Raw genomic sequence first — 18681 nt, 5'->3', positions numbered from 1 at the left:
CTTTCCCACCTCCCCGTGTCACTGCCATGACTCACAGGCGGTTGTTGGGCGACTGCCGCCCTCTTCCTGCAGCCCGTGAACACGCCAGCAGAGTCAGCACAGATCTCTCCCTGTTACAGGTTCCTAGGCCTTTTCAGTCAGAAATCATGAGATTGGCGCATGACATTCCATTTTCAGGTCATTTGGGAACTGAAAAGACTCAGGAACGAATTCTGGCCCGTTTTTTTTGGCCTGGGGTTTATGGTCTTGTGCGGAAGTATGTATCGGAGTGTCCTGAATGTCAATTAGCTGCCCCTAAGTCAGTTCGCCCCGCACCTCTGGTTCCACTTCCAATTATTGGGGTACCGTTTGAAAGGATTGGTGTAGATTTAGTAGGCCCTCTGGAGGGAACAGAGTCAGGATATCGGTATATTTTAGTAGTAGTGGACTACGCAACGAGATATCCAGAAGCTGTTCCCTTACGCTCTATGAATGCAATAGCTGTAGCGAATGAATTGGTAAAAATATTCTCTAGGGTGGGAATCCCGAAAGAAATTCTCACTGATCAGGGCACTAATTTTATGTCAGACTGTATTCAGCAACTATATAAATTATTGAAAATTCGTTCAATTAGAACCTCAGTTTTTCATCCACAAACGGATGGGCTTGTTGAACGATTTAATCAGACTTTGAAAAATATGTTGCGCCGCTTTGTAGATCAAGAAAAACGCAATTGGGCTAAACTGCTTCCCTACTTGCTCTTTGCAGTTCGCGAGGTACCACAATCCTCAACGGGGTTTTCCCCGTTTGAGCTCTTGTACGGTCGGCAGCCGCGGGGTATCTTGGATCTCATAAGAGAAGGCTGGGAAGAACAGTCAAAGGAGTCTAAAAATGTAGTAAAATACGTGTTGCAGTTACGCGATCGCTTAGAATTAGTCGGTCGATTGGCACATGACAATCTCAAAGCGGCACAGCAGAAGCAGCAACAAAGCTACAATAAAAATGCAAGAATTAGGAACTTTCGACCTGGAGATAAAGTGTTGTTATTGTTGCCCTCATCGGAATCTAAGTTGTTTGCTAAATGGCAGGGTCCCTTTCAGGTTATTCGAGCAATTGGTAAAGTCAATTATGAGATCCGACAGCCTGGGCGTCGGAAAGAAAGTCAAATTTATCATGTTAATCTCCTGAAACCGTGGAAAGAACGGGAAGTCCATTTTATATCTCCTGTACAGGAGGGAGAGGATTTTGGACCCTCAATTGAGTCAGAGTCAGCAATTGAGGTCCCGATGGGGGAACAATTAACTCCTGATCAGCGTGAAGAGGTAAGCAATCTAATTAAAATGTTCAGTGATGTGTTTTCTAACGTGCCTGGAAGAACGCATTTGATTGAACATGCTATTATCACTCCGCCAGGTCTAAGAGTTAGACAGAGACCGTATCGCATTCCAGAGAGTCGGAGAGATTCTGTTCGAAGGGAGGTGGAGTGTATGTTGAAACTTGGGGTAATTGAACCTTCCCGAAGTGAGTGGTGTAGCCCAATAGTACCAATAGACAAGCCAGATGGGTCACTACGATTATGTATCGATTTTAGGAGGGTGAATGCTATCTCCAAGTTTGATGCATATCCCATGCCTCGAGTAGATGAACTCTTAGACAAACTGGGGCAAGCTCGGTTTATTTCAACTCTGGATCTGACGAAAGGATATTGGCAAATTCCATTAACGAAAGCCTCTCGTGAGAAAACGGCATTTTCAACCCCAGAGGGTCTTTTTCAATTTTGTACTATGCCGTTCGGACTTCATGGAGCGCCTGCTACTTTTCAGAGACTAATGGACAGGGTTTTACAACCTCATCGAGAGTATGCAGCTGCGTATATCGATGATGTAGTCATTTATAGTTCTTCCTGGAGAGAACATTTGACTAGATTAGAAGCCGTCTTACAGTCTCTGAGGAGGGCGGGGCTCACAGCGAACATGGCAAAGTGCGCTATTGGAAAAGAAGAAACTAAATATTTAGGTTTCATAATGGGTAAGGGTAGAGTGAAACCGTTGGTTTCAAAAGTCCAGGCTTTGTTGGATTCACCGGTACCTACCACGAAAACCCAGGTGAGATCACTGTTAGGGTTGGCTGGTTATTACCGCCGCTTTATTCCACACTTTTCCACTATAGCCGCCCCTCTCACTGATCTCACTAAAAAGAACGCTCCAAATAAAATTAAGTGGAGTGCAGAGTGTCAGACAGCCTTTGAATCTATTAAAACTAATTTGAGTCAGGCCCCAGCATTAATAAGCCCGGATTTCAGCCGAGAGTTCGTCCTGCAGACAGATGCATCGCAGACTGGTCTGGGGGCGGTTCTGTCCCAGGAGAGAGATGGTATAGAACACCCGATACTATACATCAGTCGGAAGTTACTGCCCAGAGAACAGAGGTATTCGGTAGTGGAGAAAGAATGCCTGGCAGTGAAATGGGCAGTGGAATCTTTAAAATACTATCTTCTGGGACGACCCTTTGTACTCATCACAGATCACGCTTCTTTAAAGTGGTTAGACACGATGAAGGATTCAAACGCTAGGATTACGCGGTGGTACCTGGCGCTCCAACCCTTCGCCTTTCAAATAAGGTATCGTGCGGGTAAGTTACATCAAAATGCTGATTTTTTTTCCCGGGAGGGAGGTAAAAGGGAAGGGTTAGAGGTTTCCGAGTGTTCCTTCGGCTCCACTCTGAGGGGTGGGATATGTGATGAGTCAAAGGGGTTTCGGTCTGTGATTCAGCCTCCCGACAGTAGGTGGCATCAAACCAACTCGGGACTTCCCTTACCAAGATCTCGTGACCATGGCAAAAGTCATCTTTTGAGGGGCGGCACCTTGGTGAGGGGCGGAAGTACGAGTATGTAACTTCCAGCCACTGGAGTCAAGTGAAGGAAAAGGACACGTGTCAGCGGGGGATTGGTGTTCCACTGACTACAGAGGCGGGACATTACATACTAAAGGGAACGTACTACTGTGTTCGGGGTTGGTCCGAAAGAAAAAGTAGGAGGAGTCACGGGTGAAGGGAGAGACTGGTTTTGTGCAGCGGGTTTTTTTGAAATACTAACATTTCTTTTGTCTTTTTTTTGTTTATGGTCACCACGAAGACAAATTAAAGACGAGTCATCAGTTTGTTTTGGATTTCACCCCTGCACTCCTTCCCTCACACCATTTTGTTTTTCGTTTGTTATTTAATCCTTTTTGTTGTGTATAGAAAATAAAAATAAATTATTTTATTTCTGTACACATAAATTACTGTCTGGACATTCCATTTAATACACTCTCGCCTCACAGTATTTCATACAAAAAAAATCACATTAACGAAACTGTACAGCTGTGCTGTGTGCCTGTGTGTACTATTCACCATGCACAGTGCTGTGCAGTGATTATGTCATGTGACTATGCAATCTAGGCAGGAAATTAAAATACTACACACTGTAAACAAGAAAATGGATGTCTCTAAATGGCCAAAAAATGTCTGGAGCAGATCACGTAAAGCAGTATCCAGCAGGAGATCAACACAGCGATGGAGGCAAGCTCTTCTGTACGTCCTGCAACATTACTGCAACATGCCCAAGATCAGGATGGGTTACACATTGTATTTGTTTAGCAAGACGTAAATGGTAAACATGCATCTGACATACTAGAACTGAAAGCTGTCCTTGCACTTTACCTACAGGCTATGAATTACAACACCGTTTTACAAGCCATTGCAAAGTGCTTGATTAACTTTGACGTTGATTTTGATGATGTAATTGCATTTATCTCTATATTTGGTGTTTAAAAAAAAACCAATAATAATCTGTACACATAATTTATAAAATAGTTCTGTGCACATTCTGCGAAATACGATACTTTATCCGTGACAATAACGTGAATTTAGAAAATTTCCACGATTTTCACAGGGCCTTACTCATGTCAACTGAGGGCAAAAAATTATTTGAATGTAAAATATATGCCGTTAATACTATAGAAGAAGAATAGTTGAGCACAGACAAATAGTGGTTTATAAACGAGATAAAACAGTCCTTAGTCAAAAGACAAAATCACTTAAAGACTGACATAGTTACAAACCATGGTAATGTCAATCTGATTACTTAGTAGCATGTTTGATTTAAGACCACAGGGTTGACAGTTAAATCCTGTACTCCCAGAATTTAGATTTTCAAGTCAGCTGTTGTTCAAATTACCATGGTGTCACGTTCATATAATGACAAAACCATTGAGAAGAAAGTAGTGCAGTCATGTACTTGCACAGACATACAATGCTGGTCAATTCAAGACCTGCTGCCAGCTTCACAGATTTAGTCTAGTGCATTAATTTAAACCTGTTGAGGAAAACTACTTGCTAATACTACTACTAATTAGTCTATGGCAAGGTTTTTACCAGTACAAGTTTTGTTTAGATTTTTTTTTTAATTTAGTCAAATTAGAAACATATCTTATTTGCACTTGGCAGTTATGAACCATTTAAGTTAAAGTTAACTTGCTAGTAGTGTAAACTAGTCATTACATCTTTGGAACAGCAATGTTACAGTATGTGAGACATTGTTTTTTACATGACAAACAAGAAACAGTTTTCTTCCCAGGGGACTATGGGCTATGAGTTTGTGATTTAATCCTTTATAGATGAACTACCTCAGATCATCTCAGCTGACTTCAGCTTTGGCATGCAATTATTTCAGATGCTCGAAGTAATTTGGTGCTAGAACAGCACTTGTTTATAAAATAAGAGACATACTTAAATTACTTTGCTGTTGATGTTTTTTTTTTTTTTTTTTTTTTTTTAAATGCAATTGAAATAGAATCAACATAAGTTACAGGTGTTTTTATGTGAATAATGTTTAACTGTCATAAGGCTATTAAAAAGACTCATCGAAACATAACAATACAAAGCTACAAAGTCTCAAAGCAGTTTCAGCAGTGAATTGCTTAGCAACTTAGCAGACATTTCAGCAAGACAGACAAGAAATATGAAGCAATGTTAGCTACTCACGCTCAGCATTTGTAGGCAATTATTGAGAGTGACTATACAACTGAATTATTGATTGCTAACCTATTTTTTCTTTTTCAGATCTTCAGTATGAAGTAACCTTGTGTCATTTACAGTCTGCACATTGGAAAAGTATCAGACCTAATCTTTGGCATCAGTTACTTTACAAATCCAACCACTGCATCTTTCTAAAATGTACCAAGAATAGAAGGACATGTTTTCCAGATAACTATGCTGTTAAACTGTCAGTGACAATATGTGTTTCTCTGGTTTTTGTTATCTTTCAAGATATAAAAAAAAAAAAATTCTATAAATATTTGACAAGATATGTGCTTCTCTTGTACAAGGAAATGGTACATTTTATTAACATGTCTTTCGTTGAAAAACTTGTAGACCTACCTCTTCGAGGACATCAGCTAGCTTGCTCAGTATTTCCTCTGGAAGGCCATGGAAAGTTGGAACACTGCAAAAAAAAAAAAAAGTTTTTGTAACATTGTGGCAGAGTGTCCTGCCCCTTTATGTTTATTAGTGTTTTCTGTTGTATGTAGTGTGTTTAATGTTGGTGTTTATGTATAAAACACACTGGATATAAATATGGGTATAAATATGAGTAACTTCTCAGAGCAAACATGTTAAAAAAAACCAAAAAAACATAATGGTTGTTTAACACTCCAAGACAATGTGAATTTAAATACAAAACAATCTACAAGCTATAAAGCTGGGGTTGCCTTCAATACGTGCTAAACAAAGTTTTTTTTTTTAAATCCAATGTTTGTATGTAAATGTTGAGAAATCTAAGAGTTAATTTGCTTTCACACTTTTAAGAGCTGTCAGTTTTATAACCCATGACATAAAAGTAGCCAAAAACAGCCAAACGTATTATCTGTGAGAAATCAATGCATTGGCTTTCAGGGCTAAGCAAACAATTCTGCAAACCTTTTCAACACTGCACCTTGGTATACCTCAGAGGATTCAGTATTAAATGAAACTTGTATCCATTAAAAAAAGAAGGAAGTAGCAAGATGACTCTAGCTCTTGTTTACTTCCCCATCCTGTGAAGCTTAAAAGGCTTCTTAAGTTACCAGTAAAAGTTGACTTCATTTAAACCAATCCCCTCTATTCTGGAATCTGACATCATTTCTCAAATGGCTTCCTGTGAAGTGTAACACAAAGAGCCCTTGTACAGAGATATTTTAAGTGATAAGCACATGAAATCTGTTGTCTCGGTTAGAATAGAATAAAACAGACCCTGATTTCCTCCACATAACGCACACACACACACAGATAGTTGAGTGATAATGTGGTTTTGTTCTTATAATTCTTAGTAAACAAAGGCAATCCACAGAATAATGATGAATTTTACAAACACATTTTGAAAATGTTTTCATAAAGGTAATCCAGTCTAAGACCAAACGCATTTCCCTTCTGCCAGAGGATATAAGGGATTTAAGGATTTATGTACGAACCCTCTCTCGTTTCAAATACATCATGTTCCAGAAAAAGGTACTATATTTCCAAATTTAAAGTGCAAAGGCAAATATTTGAGGGAGGAATAAAATAATGAAATCATCTAATGGTATAAAACTAGCAAGAAACTGTCATAGCTGAAATACTTTTTTTTAGCAACTAAGAGCTCTTTTCAAACCGATACATTTAAGTTAATTTAATATGATTCAAAACACCCTAAAACGGGACATATCAGCAGCTCTTTAAATCAACTGTTATTGCAATTCTCCCAGCTGTCTTGTGTTTATATTGTAAGAATAAACTGAAAATCAATAAAATGTGTGCATATTCTGGTAACAATTCCAATATCATTACAGAAAAGACAGCTGAATCAAGAGTGAATCATGGCATTCCTTTTTTACACCTACAGATGGCACACTCAGCCTAAATTGTCTGTCTTTGATTTTTTTTTTTTTTTTGTGAGAAGCAGGAAGTCTTGCATTGCAGTATCTTTGCCTGGGTTTTCTCTGAACAGCACTTTGATCCTGCTATTCTAGTCCTGGCAATTTAGCACTTTATTGAGTTATAGAACAGAATCAACGGGTGTGAAATCAGAATGTAACTTTAGGTTAATATGGTCACTTTGATAATCACACATATCACTGACTGAAATATTGCAATTTTAAATAATAGACTTAGGAGTATTTAGCAATCAAACTAGCCAGATCTATTTGTGTGGCAATATCCGCACAGATGCTTTAAAAAAATGTTGCCCTCCCCTAAACAAATGTAACACGTTTTCCTGTGTACCAATGCACAAAAAATGTTTGGTCTTTATAAAACTGACAGAAAACGTATATAAACTGTTTCCTGCTTCTTTGAGACATTAAATGAGGTGTATCTGCGCCATACACGATCAGTCTTTTAATATGTAAAATATGTTTTTCAAGCAGCATTCTCTTTTCAAGGCCATTATGTAAATAAAAACAAAAACTCATAATTAAATGAAAGGAACAGTGATGTGTTTGTTTTTTTTCCCTGAAACCGACAGGTGGACGGTTGGAGCAGGCTAACAGAGAAGCCTAGATAATAGCAGTCATTATATTGAATTATAAAACAAGTGGGAGAAAAGTGACTTTCATGCAGGTAAGAAAAGATACTCCCAAAAAGAACCAACCTTTTCAAAAATTCCATATACTCGGCATGCTTGATTAGACCAGTCCTCATCATTATCGTCTGAAAACATTGTCGATCAATGGCCCACAACTTCACGTTGGTGAGAGCTGAAAAAACAAAACGAATTTCAATGAATAGGTGGCATACACAGCAGAGAAAAAAATACTATTAATGAACTGGAAAGGCCATTGATATGAATTATTAACTGCAAATAATTGAAATGAATTCCTTTTCTTAATGCACTACAGTCACGCTTAATCATGCTTTGAATTCTTATAGCATATTAAACAGGCAAACACAAATTGATTTTCCTGTAACGTTCCTATAAAAAGTCTGGTAATTGCGTGTTTTTGATTCAAACTGCCCTGTATTAATATTTTTAATAATACTAATTGAATTCTCATTCAATGGCTGAAACAGGGTGGATTCCCTTATCAAATACCGGTAATCTTTAGCAGCAATGCAGTGGTACTACAATACAAATTCAGTGCACTCAATTTATAAGAATCACTCATTTAAGAATCAACCACATATAGTGATCAAAACCACTGGACAAAATCATTCCTATACTATCCAATGTAAAATACTCAGCTTGTAAGAATCAAACAATCCGCTATAAGAATCATTTTGGGGCAAACTGACTACATGTAATACGGTATTTGATCAAGTGCAGTGACATGTGCAGCTAATAAAGCTATTTTTGAATTTGAATTTGATCTTGTGTGATTAGGCATGTACGCAAAACCATTTTTTTTTTTGTTCCTGGGTAGTAAATGTTATTTCATAATTGCTTATGCCTCAAAAGTATAGAAAATGGCTATTATTCCCCACAAACTTTGCTTTTGTGACCAGGACAGGTACATTTCAAAATATCACTATTTCCAATGAGAAAACAGGCAAATGTGTCTTTTCATTCACATAAAGTCAGAAAAAAACAACATATGAATCCAAATTAACATGTATTTATACTAAAGTAATACAAAAATGACTACAAAAGATTTAGAAGTGAGTAGTTTTTCGAGATTTACAATTATACTGCAAATTTAATAGCCATTTTCTATACTTTTGAGGCATAAGCAATTAGGAAATAACACTTAATACCCAGGAACAAAAATTGTGTTACATAGTGTAATGAAACAGATTGAACTGTATTCTGTACCAAGGGTATATTGGTAACGTAAGTGCAGCTGAAATGGTGTAAGTCATTAGAAAAATTGTACCACAGCATGCTGTTGTCTGAATTAGCAGAATAAACCAGCATTAAGCAGATTCCTATGGAAATGGAACATTACCACAGCAACTGAAATGAAGGTATGAGGAGCACAGAAACAACACAGAAGTAAAAGGACTTGAATTTACTTTCCAAAGCGTTAAATAATGAAACATAGGACATGCATCAGGCTTTCTGTTAATAAAAAAGCAGAGCTACACAAAACTGGACTAAAAATTGTCCATAGATTTTTTTTTTAAGAAAGGAAGAACACCATTAAACCAAAAGTAAACAGCATTGAGAGCTTTCATTTAGTATTTTGTTACTCATTCACTTCATTCCGTTTCTCTTTAGTACTACTGAAAGCTCAGGCTCTCCTCATTCAGCACTAGCAGTAAGAGCTGCACAAGGCTGGCCGCACAACACAGATCACTTAATCACTCCTTTTGTCAATTGCTTTTGCAAAAGTGGCAGTGAGGTAGACTAGCTGCCTAATGTAGGACACAGCTAGACATGTACTTCAGTAGGTATTTATTGTGTAAACAAATTAATCAGCTCTCAGTGGGCACTTCATTATATAAAGTACTTTATTATAACCAAGTGGTTGATGCTTACGTTTTTTCTTTTCTTTTAATAATGTCCTCACATGCAGACCATGTCAAGAAAAATAGCATACTTAATGCCAAAACCTATAATGACTGTACTGTATTTGCGATGGAGCCGTTAGAGAAATTCCAGTCCTGTAGCTAAGGATTGAAGATTATGTATTTTAATATTCATTATATAAAACAAAACATACACACACACACACACACACATATATATATATATATATATATATGTGTGTGTGTGTGTGTGGGGGGGGGGGGGGGGGGGGGGGGGGGGGGGGGGGGGGGGGGCATATAGCGAAGAACTGCAAGCAGACTGCAGGAGATAATGAGGAGATAGTTTCTGAAGCCGAGGTCCAAGGTACTGACGAATCAGAGAGCGAGTTGTCTGTGAGAACTGATTGCGTTCAGTTACAGAGCATAGCTGACAGTGCTATTGTTGATTTTAGTGAAGATGAAGATAATGACACTGACTCTTCAGCCAGCTCTGATTTGTCAGCTAGTCAGCAACTGAGAGGGGGGTACAGTGCTAAAAGCACTCAACCATTTCTACAAGTAGTTAAAGGGAAAAGAGGGATTGGAGTGATTGAATATTTTCCCGATTTAAAATTGTTCCTAAATTCTGTGCAGCAACTGAGACGTAATGCAGTAGCACTGGGTATGGAAAAACTGGAAATCAATAAAGAAATTTAACAAAGAAAGTGCGGGTCTCTCTTAAAAGCAGTAATGGTTCATTTTACAAAAGCTTTTTTTCTTTTCTGTGTACCTTTCTCTCTGTCTCCTTTTATAATTTTACAATGCAGAATATAAATATAGGAATTTTAAATATAAACAGGGGCAGAGATGTAGTGAAGAGAACAGCTCTTTTTGAATATTTAAAACTAAAAAAAGTTAGTGTGGCCGTGCTACAAGAAACATACACTGATGAGAACAATAAATCAGAGTGGACTCATGAATGGTAGGGCGAGGTTATTGTTAGTCACGGTACAAATCTTAGTGCTGGAGTTGCCATGTTATTTGCAAAAGGATTTGAGCACGATTCTATCACAGTAAATTAGATAATTAAAGGTCGCTTGTTGAAACTGTAAATGTGTGTAGAGGACAGAACTTTTGTATTTATGAATATTTATGCTCCAAACGATGGGAGCGAGAGAGAGTGCTGTTCTTTCAGACCCTCAATGGAGTTTTAGCACAAAGTCAGTCTGAAGAAATAGTTTTATTAGCTGCAGATTTCAATTGTACAACTGACGAACAGCCGGACAGAAACAGTTCAGAGCCCCACCCCAGGTCAGTCAGGGAGCTGGTTACTGTCCTAACGGCGCATGATTTGAAAGAAGCGTGAAGATCAATGAATCCTGATGTTAGGCAGTACATCTGGGTTAAAGGGATTGCTGGGAATATCTGTCTGGCTCGATTAGATTTTTTTAAATGTTTTAAAGCATCATTTAAAGTATTTTACCAAATGCACTATTCACCCCACAGGTCTAGCTGACCATAGTTTGGTCGGTGTAAATATGATAATTCCTACCTCACATGTCTATTCTTCCTACTGGCATTTTTATATTAAACTTTTAAAACATAGCTACTACTTTTATCTTTGGGGTAAAGCACACCAAAGGGAGCAACAATATAAGTCAGTTGACTAACTTCCTACGGGGCCAGGCAAAAATGGTCATTCTGAAGAGTAGGAAGAACAAAATGAATGCAGTATCAGCTGATGCAGCAGTGCCTGTTTTTAAAATGTTAAAGTAGGTTTTACTTTTTATAAATCTGTGCATCAGCTAGCGCTATTTCAGACAATCTGGGGAGGTGGTGTGCTTGGTGGAAGAAGATAATTTAGTAATGTGCTTGTAATTATTGTGATTATGGGTGATGTGCTAATGTATTGGTTTAAATTATGTTTGGGGTCTGTGGGAAGTTTGAGGTATTAGAGTGGAGTGTGAAATGACTGTGTGGACAATTGTTTTCTGCATTCTGTAATGTTTTAAACTTAACTTGCTTGAGATTTATTTCTTTTGTATAGTATTGTAAATGTAATTCCCTCCATCCATTATTATTAACCGCTTAATCCTTTACAGGGTCGCAGTGAGCCGGAGCCTAACCCAGCAGACACAGGGCGCGAGGCAGGATTACACCCTGGAGGGGGGGCCAGTCCATTGCAGGGCACCACACACACACTCACACAGAGGGAAATTTAGAATGACCAGTCAACCTGAACAGCATGCCTTTGGACTGTGGGAGGATACGGAGTACCTGGAGAAAACCCACAGAGACACGGAGAGAACATGCAAACTCCACACAACAATACCACCGTGCCATCCACTGTAAATGCAATTTATATTTTTTGACACAATAAAGTTCTTGGAAAAATACAAAAAAAAAAAAATCTCTATCTATCTATCTATCTATCTATCTATCTATCTAGTTTTTTTCTACACAGTTGAAGAAGGGCTTTTGTCCCAAAACAAATTAGGAAGTCTGGGGTTAGACCTTAATCTATCTGATGACATTGTGAAAGGATGTGCCCCCGTAGCTGCTCTATATGGTATCACACATACTAACAGTGAAAAGGTAGATATACTGAAATATGAGTTCTACTGCAAGAAGCAGCTACTTAATGCATCTCTTCCACAGTCTTGCACTTTACTTGCAGAGGGAAAACTACCAGACCTATATCTGGAAGTGAGCTGACAATGCCTCTGCAGACACGCCAAACACAGTAGGGAATGGATGGCAGCATGAAGAGTGTGGGCTTCTGATGCCAGTGTATAAGAAGGTGCACACTCCAGATGCAGTTTGGAGCTCCTAACCTGTAAGTGTGGCGTGTCAGCTGGCAATAGAAGCACCTGCCAGTGTAAGGCTAAAAGCCTCTCATGTATTGAATCTTGCGATTGCATGGCATTTAAGGAGTGCCAGTTAACCCTTTCAATAGACAGCATGATGAACAGCCAAGTATTGTTTGCAGTAGTGATGAAGAGGATGAGGAGAAAGAGTAAGGCGAAAAGGAATCCCTGGGGCTTTTATGGAGCAACAATAATGTGATTTCTATGTACTGCAGATTTCTAATTAGTATTATTCATATTCATATTATTATTATTATTATTATTATTATTATTATTATTATTATTATTATTATTATTATTATTATTATTATTATTCAATAAATAACTCATTGCATAATAGACATTTCTCTGGAAGTCGTCATTAATATACTGTCAGAGATAATTACAGGCTGATTGTAAAGGTATAACAGAAAAGAGTCATTCCAAAGAAATGGTACATTCAGAAAACAAAAATTTCAATAGCTGCTAAAAATGCTTTTTTTACTGAGGAAGCTTATGGCTGATACTGCTGAGAGACCTAACGAGGGTACCTTTGAAGGATAAACTAATTTTTGTTAGAGCACAGATATCAATAATTATTCAAATATATCTTCTACTTTAAAAATATTGATGTGTAATATAAAAGCTTCCCATAGATGTATAACTTGCAAGGGTTTGAGACAATCATAATTCTGCACCGCAGGTTGACATTGTCATGGAATGTTCGAAAAACCTTGCACATTTATGTCAAAAAGCGACATTTATGACACCATGCCAAAACTGAACGGTAAGGTAGTGTGACAGAAATAGAATGATTCTTGATGGTAGATCTTCCTCCTGGCCTGTGAGGGAGCTAAGAATACTGTGGACTGGTTGGTCTGACAATTTCCCAGGGTTAAAATGAAGTTGGTCATCTAGAAAGGGGGCAGAGCTTCGGTGTACAAACTCATCGACCCGGAAGGGAAATGATGTGGCAGCCGTGGATTGGAGGAGCAGCTGCAATTGTTTACCAAGGGGTCATGTGTGACTGTACAAATTGGGGTCAAAGCGACGTAATCTGTTCCTTCATTTTGGTTAAGAAACAACCCAAAAGGAACTGTGATTACTTATTATGAAATATCGTGAGTGTTTTGTCTTGTCCAAATATACTGTTTGTTATTGTTTAGATGGCTAACATGATCTGGAGCTGTCGCCAAAGGCCAGCACCAACCTGGACAACATCACTGCACTTTGTTTCATTAAGGACTGCATATTCACTACGAGCACTCAAGCACACATTGTATTTGTGTTGGTGTTACGTGTTACATGTGGGTGAATAAGAACAGGATTATTTATTATTTGGAAACCAACCACAAATTTAAACAGAGCAATACACGCCACTGTATTTCCTGTTAACATTTTTTTTTTTTTTTTTTACTGTTGTTACCCCATCAGGCAATTGGATTACAAACCATTAAAACAACACTGCACCTGGATTATAATCATCTATCTGTTTATTGATCACCTGCACACTATTTACCACAGGCAGAGGTCAAATATGATGAACCTTCTTAAACACTTCTAGCTCAGGTGAAACACATTCTTCGGCCATTTGAACTCAAAAAGTCCAAAAGAAGTCTCAAAATACGACTATATGTTCCCTTTCCTCTGATAATGTCACAAGATTAAACTACCCCACACTGTGATATACTCAATAAAAACACAAGTCTTGTTCAATGCAATGATACTACTTTTGTGTTAATCCAATGTGTACAACTGTAGTTTCTGCCATTTGTTTTACCACCACAACTGACTTTTTAAAATATTAATTTCAGGTAAATTGCATGAAAAACAGCCTCTATTTTTTATTTTACCACATTGCCAATGAGGTACCCACCCTAGACGGCTGTATTAGGACCTTGTCTGTCCCAAAAACACAGAAATAATTACCTATACCGAGACTTGAGCACCAGAATATTTAGCTTGTCATTTTACCCCAGTTGAAGTCCATTATTTAGCAATGACTTTGGACTCAGAGCTCCCAAAGATGAGAATATTGTGTCAGCGAGTTTTATTACACTATATTAAGCAAGTCTGCTTCCAGTAAAAGCTTACTGAATCCCTTTTGACAAGAATGTAACTGTCTTACTTGGTAAGCAGTGACTTAATATATCTTAAGAAATGGTATATTGTATAAATGTTATCTCACTGGTTGAGCTGTAGAAAACTGAACTGGTCCTTATGACCCTCTTGGAAATGGGATGGCATAGTGCTGTTTAGGACATGGCAAGAACTGAGCCTAAAAGCTGACTTCAGTAGTAGATAAACTTGGGATTAAACAGCTGGTAAATTGTGTGCCAGAATCACTCTGCAAAAGAGGAAGTGCCAACCTGCTACTTAAGTCTAGGAAATGATGGGTTGTTTAAAAGCTCTGAATTTTGCTGACTGATTCAGACTTCAGAATATCAATGGAGATGACACAAGGTATACCCTTTGACCTTCAACATTTTCTAATCCTCCATTTACTGGCAGAGTGAGGTGTCTTTTTCTAATAATTGCAGTCACATAGATTTGTATACCACTAATATGAAACAATATAGACCAGGATATTTGAAACTTAACCTGCAACACTCAAAGCTTGACCATCGCATTTTTACTGATCAAATTCCTCTTGTTTTAAGAGCAAAGCCATTTAACTCTTTCACACTAAAGGGTTGTTTTGATCGACCTATACCCAGACTCTTTGAAAGGTTTAACAGATACATGATAACTTAAACAGTCTGCAAATATCAGTGAGGTCAGAAATAACCAATATTATTGCAGGCTTTCATCAGTTTCACACTTGCTTGAAAATACTGAATAAGCAACTTTTTTACCTCTTCAGGTTCTGCACTAGTAATGACAGTACACACAGTGAGACCAGTCTTAAACGGATGAAATGTTGGACTTCTTGTATATAATATAGAGTCATTAAGTGTGAATAAAATCTTAAAAATAACAATAAATGATCTATGGGGCACTGGCAATGGGATGTATTTTAGAATGTATAGAACAAAACTTCTATGTGGCTTAAAACAAGGGAAGGTCTTTGTATAGTTCATAAAATGTACTGAATATTGTAAACCATTACCATGATTATTACTGCCATTATTATTATTATTACTGTCATTATTATTATTATTATTATTATTATTATTGCTGTTGTTATGTAATTGCTTGAAGACTTGAACATTTTTATTCTAATTACTAAAAAATTATAATTCTGAAATTTATTTTTCAGGCAGCATGCATCTGTAGATATCCTGTCAGTCAGAGGACAGCTTGCAGCTCAGAATAATTTATTTTTCCTGTACAGCTGTGACCGGGATTGCTCAGCTGTGACCAGGATTGCTCAGCTGTGACCAGGAATGCTTAGCAAATGTCATGTAGGAATTATTAAACCTTACTTGATTTTGCCTCAGCAACCATGAGCCTATGTTGGTCAGACATAATGCAGCGATCTCGGTTCCCGCAGGCAGGCGCCTCACACAGGGCGAGGAAATCCACACACAGGCAGAGGGCGGGCACGAACGCGGAACCTCTCACACTAAAGCATAGCGCCGATACTGCTGTACAAAAGAGCCGGCTCATGATGGAGCACCACCCTCCTTCCACTGTGGTGAATCTGGACCCGGTAGATCACCTCTCCCAGAGGCTCCAACACCTGACAGGGCCCCATCCAGGCACTGTCCAGTTTCGGGTAACGGCCCTGCTTTCTTTGAGGCATGGAACACCCAAACTAGCTCCCCTGCCCGAAACGGTCTCCCCTTCTCCCGAGTCACGTAGTTCCACTTCTGGCAGCAGCCGGGCGCCTGGAGTTGCACCATGACCCGGGACTCAAAGTTCGGCCCCTGGTCCGAGTGGATCTCCAGGGGAACCCCAAACCAGCTACCGTCACCGCTTCCTGGTTTGGCAGGGCGTACACCTCGGGCCACTTTGTGAAATAGTCACTGGTAAATCCAGGAGGATGATGGTAAATGTAATTCTGAGAGGTCCATGCTGGTAAATGGGAAGCCATCTTAAGGCAGGCAATGCAATTTAAAAAGCAGTCAATTTAAAAAAAAAAAAAAAAAAAAATTAAAAATAATACACACACTTTATGCAAACAGTTGTAGCAACACATAGGAACATGGGCTTTAGCTTTGTACTACGGGTCATTGTCCTTCTGAAATGTGAATTTCCTCCCCAGTTTCAGTCTTGGCTGACTCAAACAGGTTTTCTTCAAGGATCCGCCTGTACTTTGTACCATCCATTCTCCCCTCTATCCTGACAAGCTTCCCAGCCCCTGCTGAAGAGAAGCATCCACATAACATGATGCTGCCACCATTATGCTTGACAGTTGGGATGGTGTTGACTGGGTGATGTGCAGTGTTGGGCTTGCGCCAGATGTAACGCTTGGAATTTAAACCGAAAAGTTCAATTTTTGTCTCGTCACCACAAAATCTTTTTCCACTTGTCTGCAGTATTATCTACATGCTTTTTCGCAAACCATACGTGCTTTAAGATGAGGCTTTTTGAGCAAAGGCTTATTTTTTGCCACCCGTCCATACAGGCCAGCTTTGTGTAGGGACCGGCTTATTGTTGAACACTAACTCCCATCTCAGACACAGAACTTTGCAGATCTCTCAAGGTCACTGTTGGCTTCAGAGTGACATCCTGATCTGGGTAGTGTCTGGGTGGTATATTGCACCTTCCACTTCTTAATGGATTTCACTGTGCTGACAGGGATAATCAGCACCTTTGAAATTTTCTTCTACCCTTCTCCTGCTCTGTGCCTCTTTACCACTTTATCCCTGACTTGTTTCGAAAGCTCCTTGGTCTTCATGGTTGCTTTGTTGGATCACTATGTGACATGCAGCTTGAAAGTCTTTATATACCTGAGGGAAATTATCTACAAGTTAATCCACTTTGAGTACACACCATTTCACTAATTTTGTGACCTTTCAAACAAATAATTTGCACTTGAGCTGATTTATGGCTGCAGTCTTAAAGGGGTTGAATACTGTGTTTTTCTCTGTAAATCTTACTTATTTATATTCTACATGCATTTTTTTACTGTATCAATGTGGAGTAGTTTGTGTAGATTCTAAATGTAAAGTCTAATGTGAAAGCATCGTGGAGTACACTCAGATGCCAGCAAAATGTGAAAACCTTCCAGGGGGTGAATACTGCAGGGGGTGAATACTAACTATATATATATATATATATATATATATATATATATATATATATATATATATATATATATATATATATATATATATATATATATATATATATATATATAGATAGATATATATATATTAGATAATATATATATATATATATATATATTTATAGATATATTATATATTTTTTTTTTTTTTTGAGGAGACATTGTCTCCTTTGCCTCCTCTGAGGATCCTTCACTGAAACTAGACTAGATTTATAAGGCAGGTTTTATTAAGTCATTTAAAATGATGAACACACCAGACATACAGTACTTGCTTTTTACAAAAAACCCTGAGGCCAAAATAAAATTCATATTATACCAACTTATCATTATTTGTTTTTGCCCTTTATGTCACCTGACAGACCTCGACAAGCATTTCAATCATGTTAGTAGACCTTAATTTTGATTAAAATAAGCTGTTTAATTAATTACACGGTAGATTTGTATTGAGTGAAAGGTAAAGGGAATGCAATTTCTGATTATGATCCATGTAATACCCTCTAAGTTCTTGATTAAAAAAATAATTTTGAATTACACCTTTGAATTAAACCTCAGGCCAGTATTATGAAATACATCAAGCCTTCCTGTTTGGAACTACAATAAGGAAACTGGCAAATAATGTTATAGTTCCCTATAGTTAAGATACCATAAACCTCTTAAGAACATAAGAACATAAGAAAGTTTACAAACGATAGGAGGCCATTCGGCCCATCTTGCTCGTTTGGTTGTTAGTAGCTTATTGATCCCAAAATCTCATCAAGCAGCTTCTACTGTCTGATTCAGTATTATCTTATCTGATAATACTGAATCAGACAGCAAAACTGGCATCTGTGGAGATGGCTGTCTTCTTAATTCCTTTGGTTGGGCATTCAGCAGGGCGTGGTGAATTTAACATTTCAGAACATATAAGCCCTGTACCATACCGATGTGAACAGTGTTTTTAATCACTGTGCTTTAGTCAAGTGATTCTTTTTAGCAAAGCCTGCCAACAGTTTTCTAAAATCAAACTAAAACATAATAGAAACAGAAAAAAAAAAAAAAACATGTCTGAAGATTGAAAAAATACAAATTTTGGAAAGTATCACTGATCTTCACACGATTGTCCAAATTTCTGGAATTATCTGATAACTGCATAAGCGTATTTATGAATGCAATTTCATCTTCAATAAGCTCTACACATTGCCTATGGGA

At 38.0% G+C, this 18681-nt stretch overlaps 1 protein-coding gene across 2 annotated transcripts in view; it reads right to left on the bottom strand.

The window, feature by feature from the left end:
• The window catches only part of LOC121321863 (cGMP-dependent protein kinase 1), a 168897-nt gene that overhangs the window by 56712 nt on the left and 93504 nt on the right, over positions 1-18681 (bottom strand). For both annotated transcript variants that reach the window (XM_041261161.1, XM_041261160.1), the window contains exons 4-5: positions 7622-7727; positions 5398-5461 (exon numbers count right to left, since the gene is read on the bottom strand). In XM_041261161.1, the coding sequence (XP_041117095.1) occupies positions 5398-5461; positions 7622-7727 (170 nt within the window). The remainder of the gene's footprint in view (positions 1-5397; positions 5462-7621; positions 7728-18681) is intronic.

This window comes from Polyodon spathula, chromosome 10 (assembly GCF_017654505.1).
Source record: "Polyodon spathula isolate WHYD16114869_AA chromosome 10, ASM1765450v1, whole genome shotgun sequence".
Taxonomy (NCBI): Eukaryota; Metazoa; Chordata; class Actinopteri; order Acipenseriformes; family Polyodontidae; genus Polyodon; species Polyodon spathula.
Note: the sequence above shows the minus strand (reverse complement) of the source record. Positions and strands in the feature narration are given on the sequence as shown.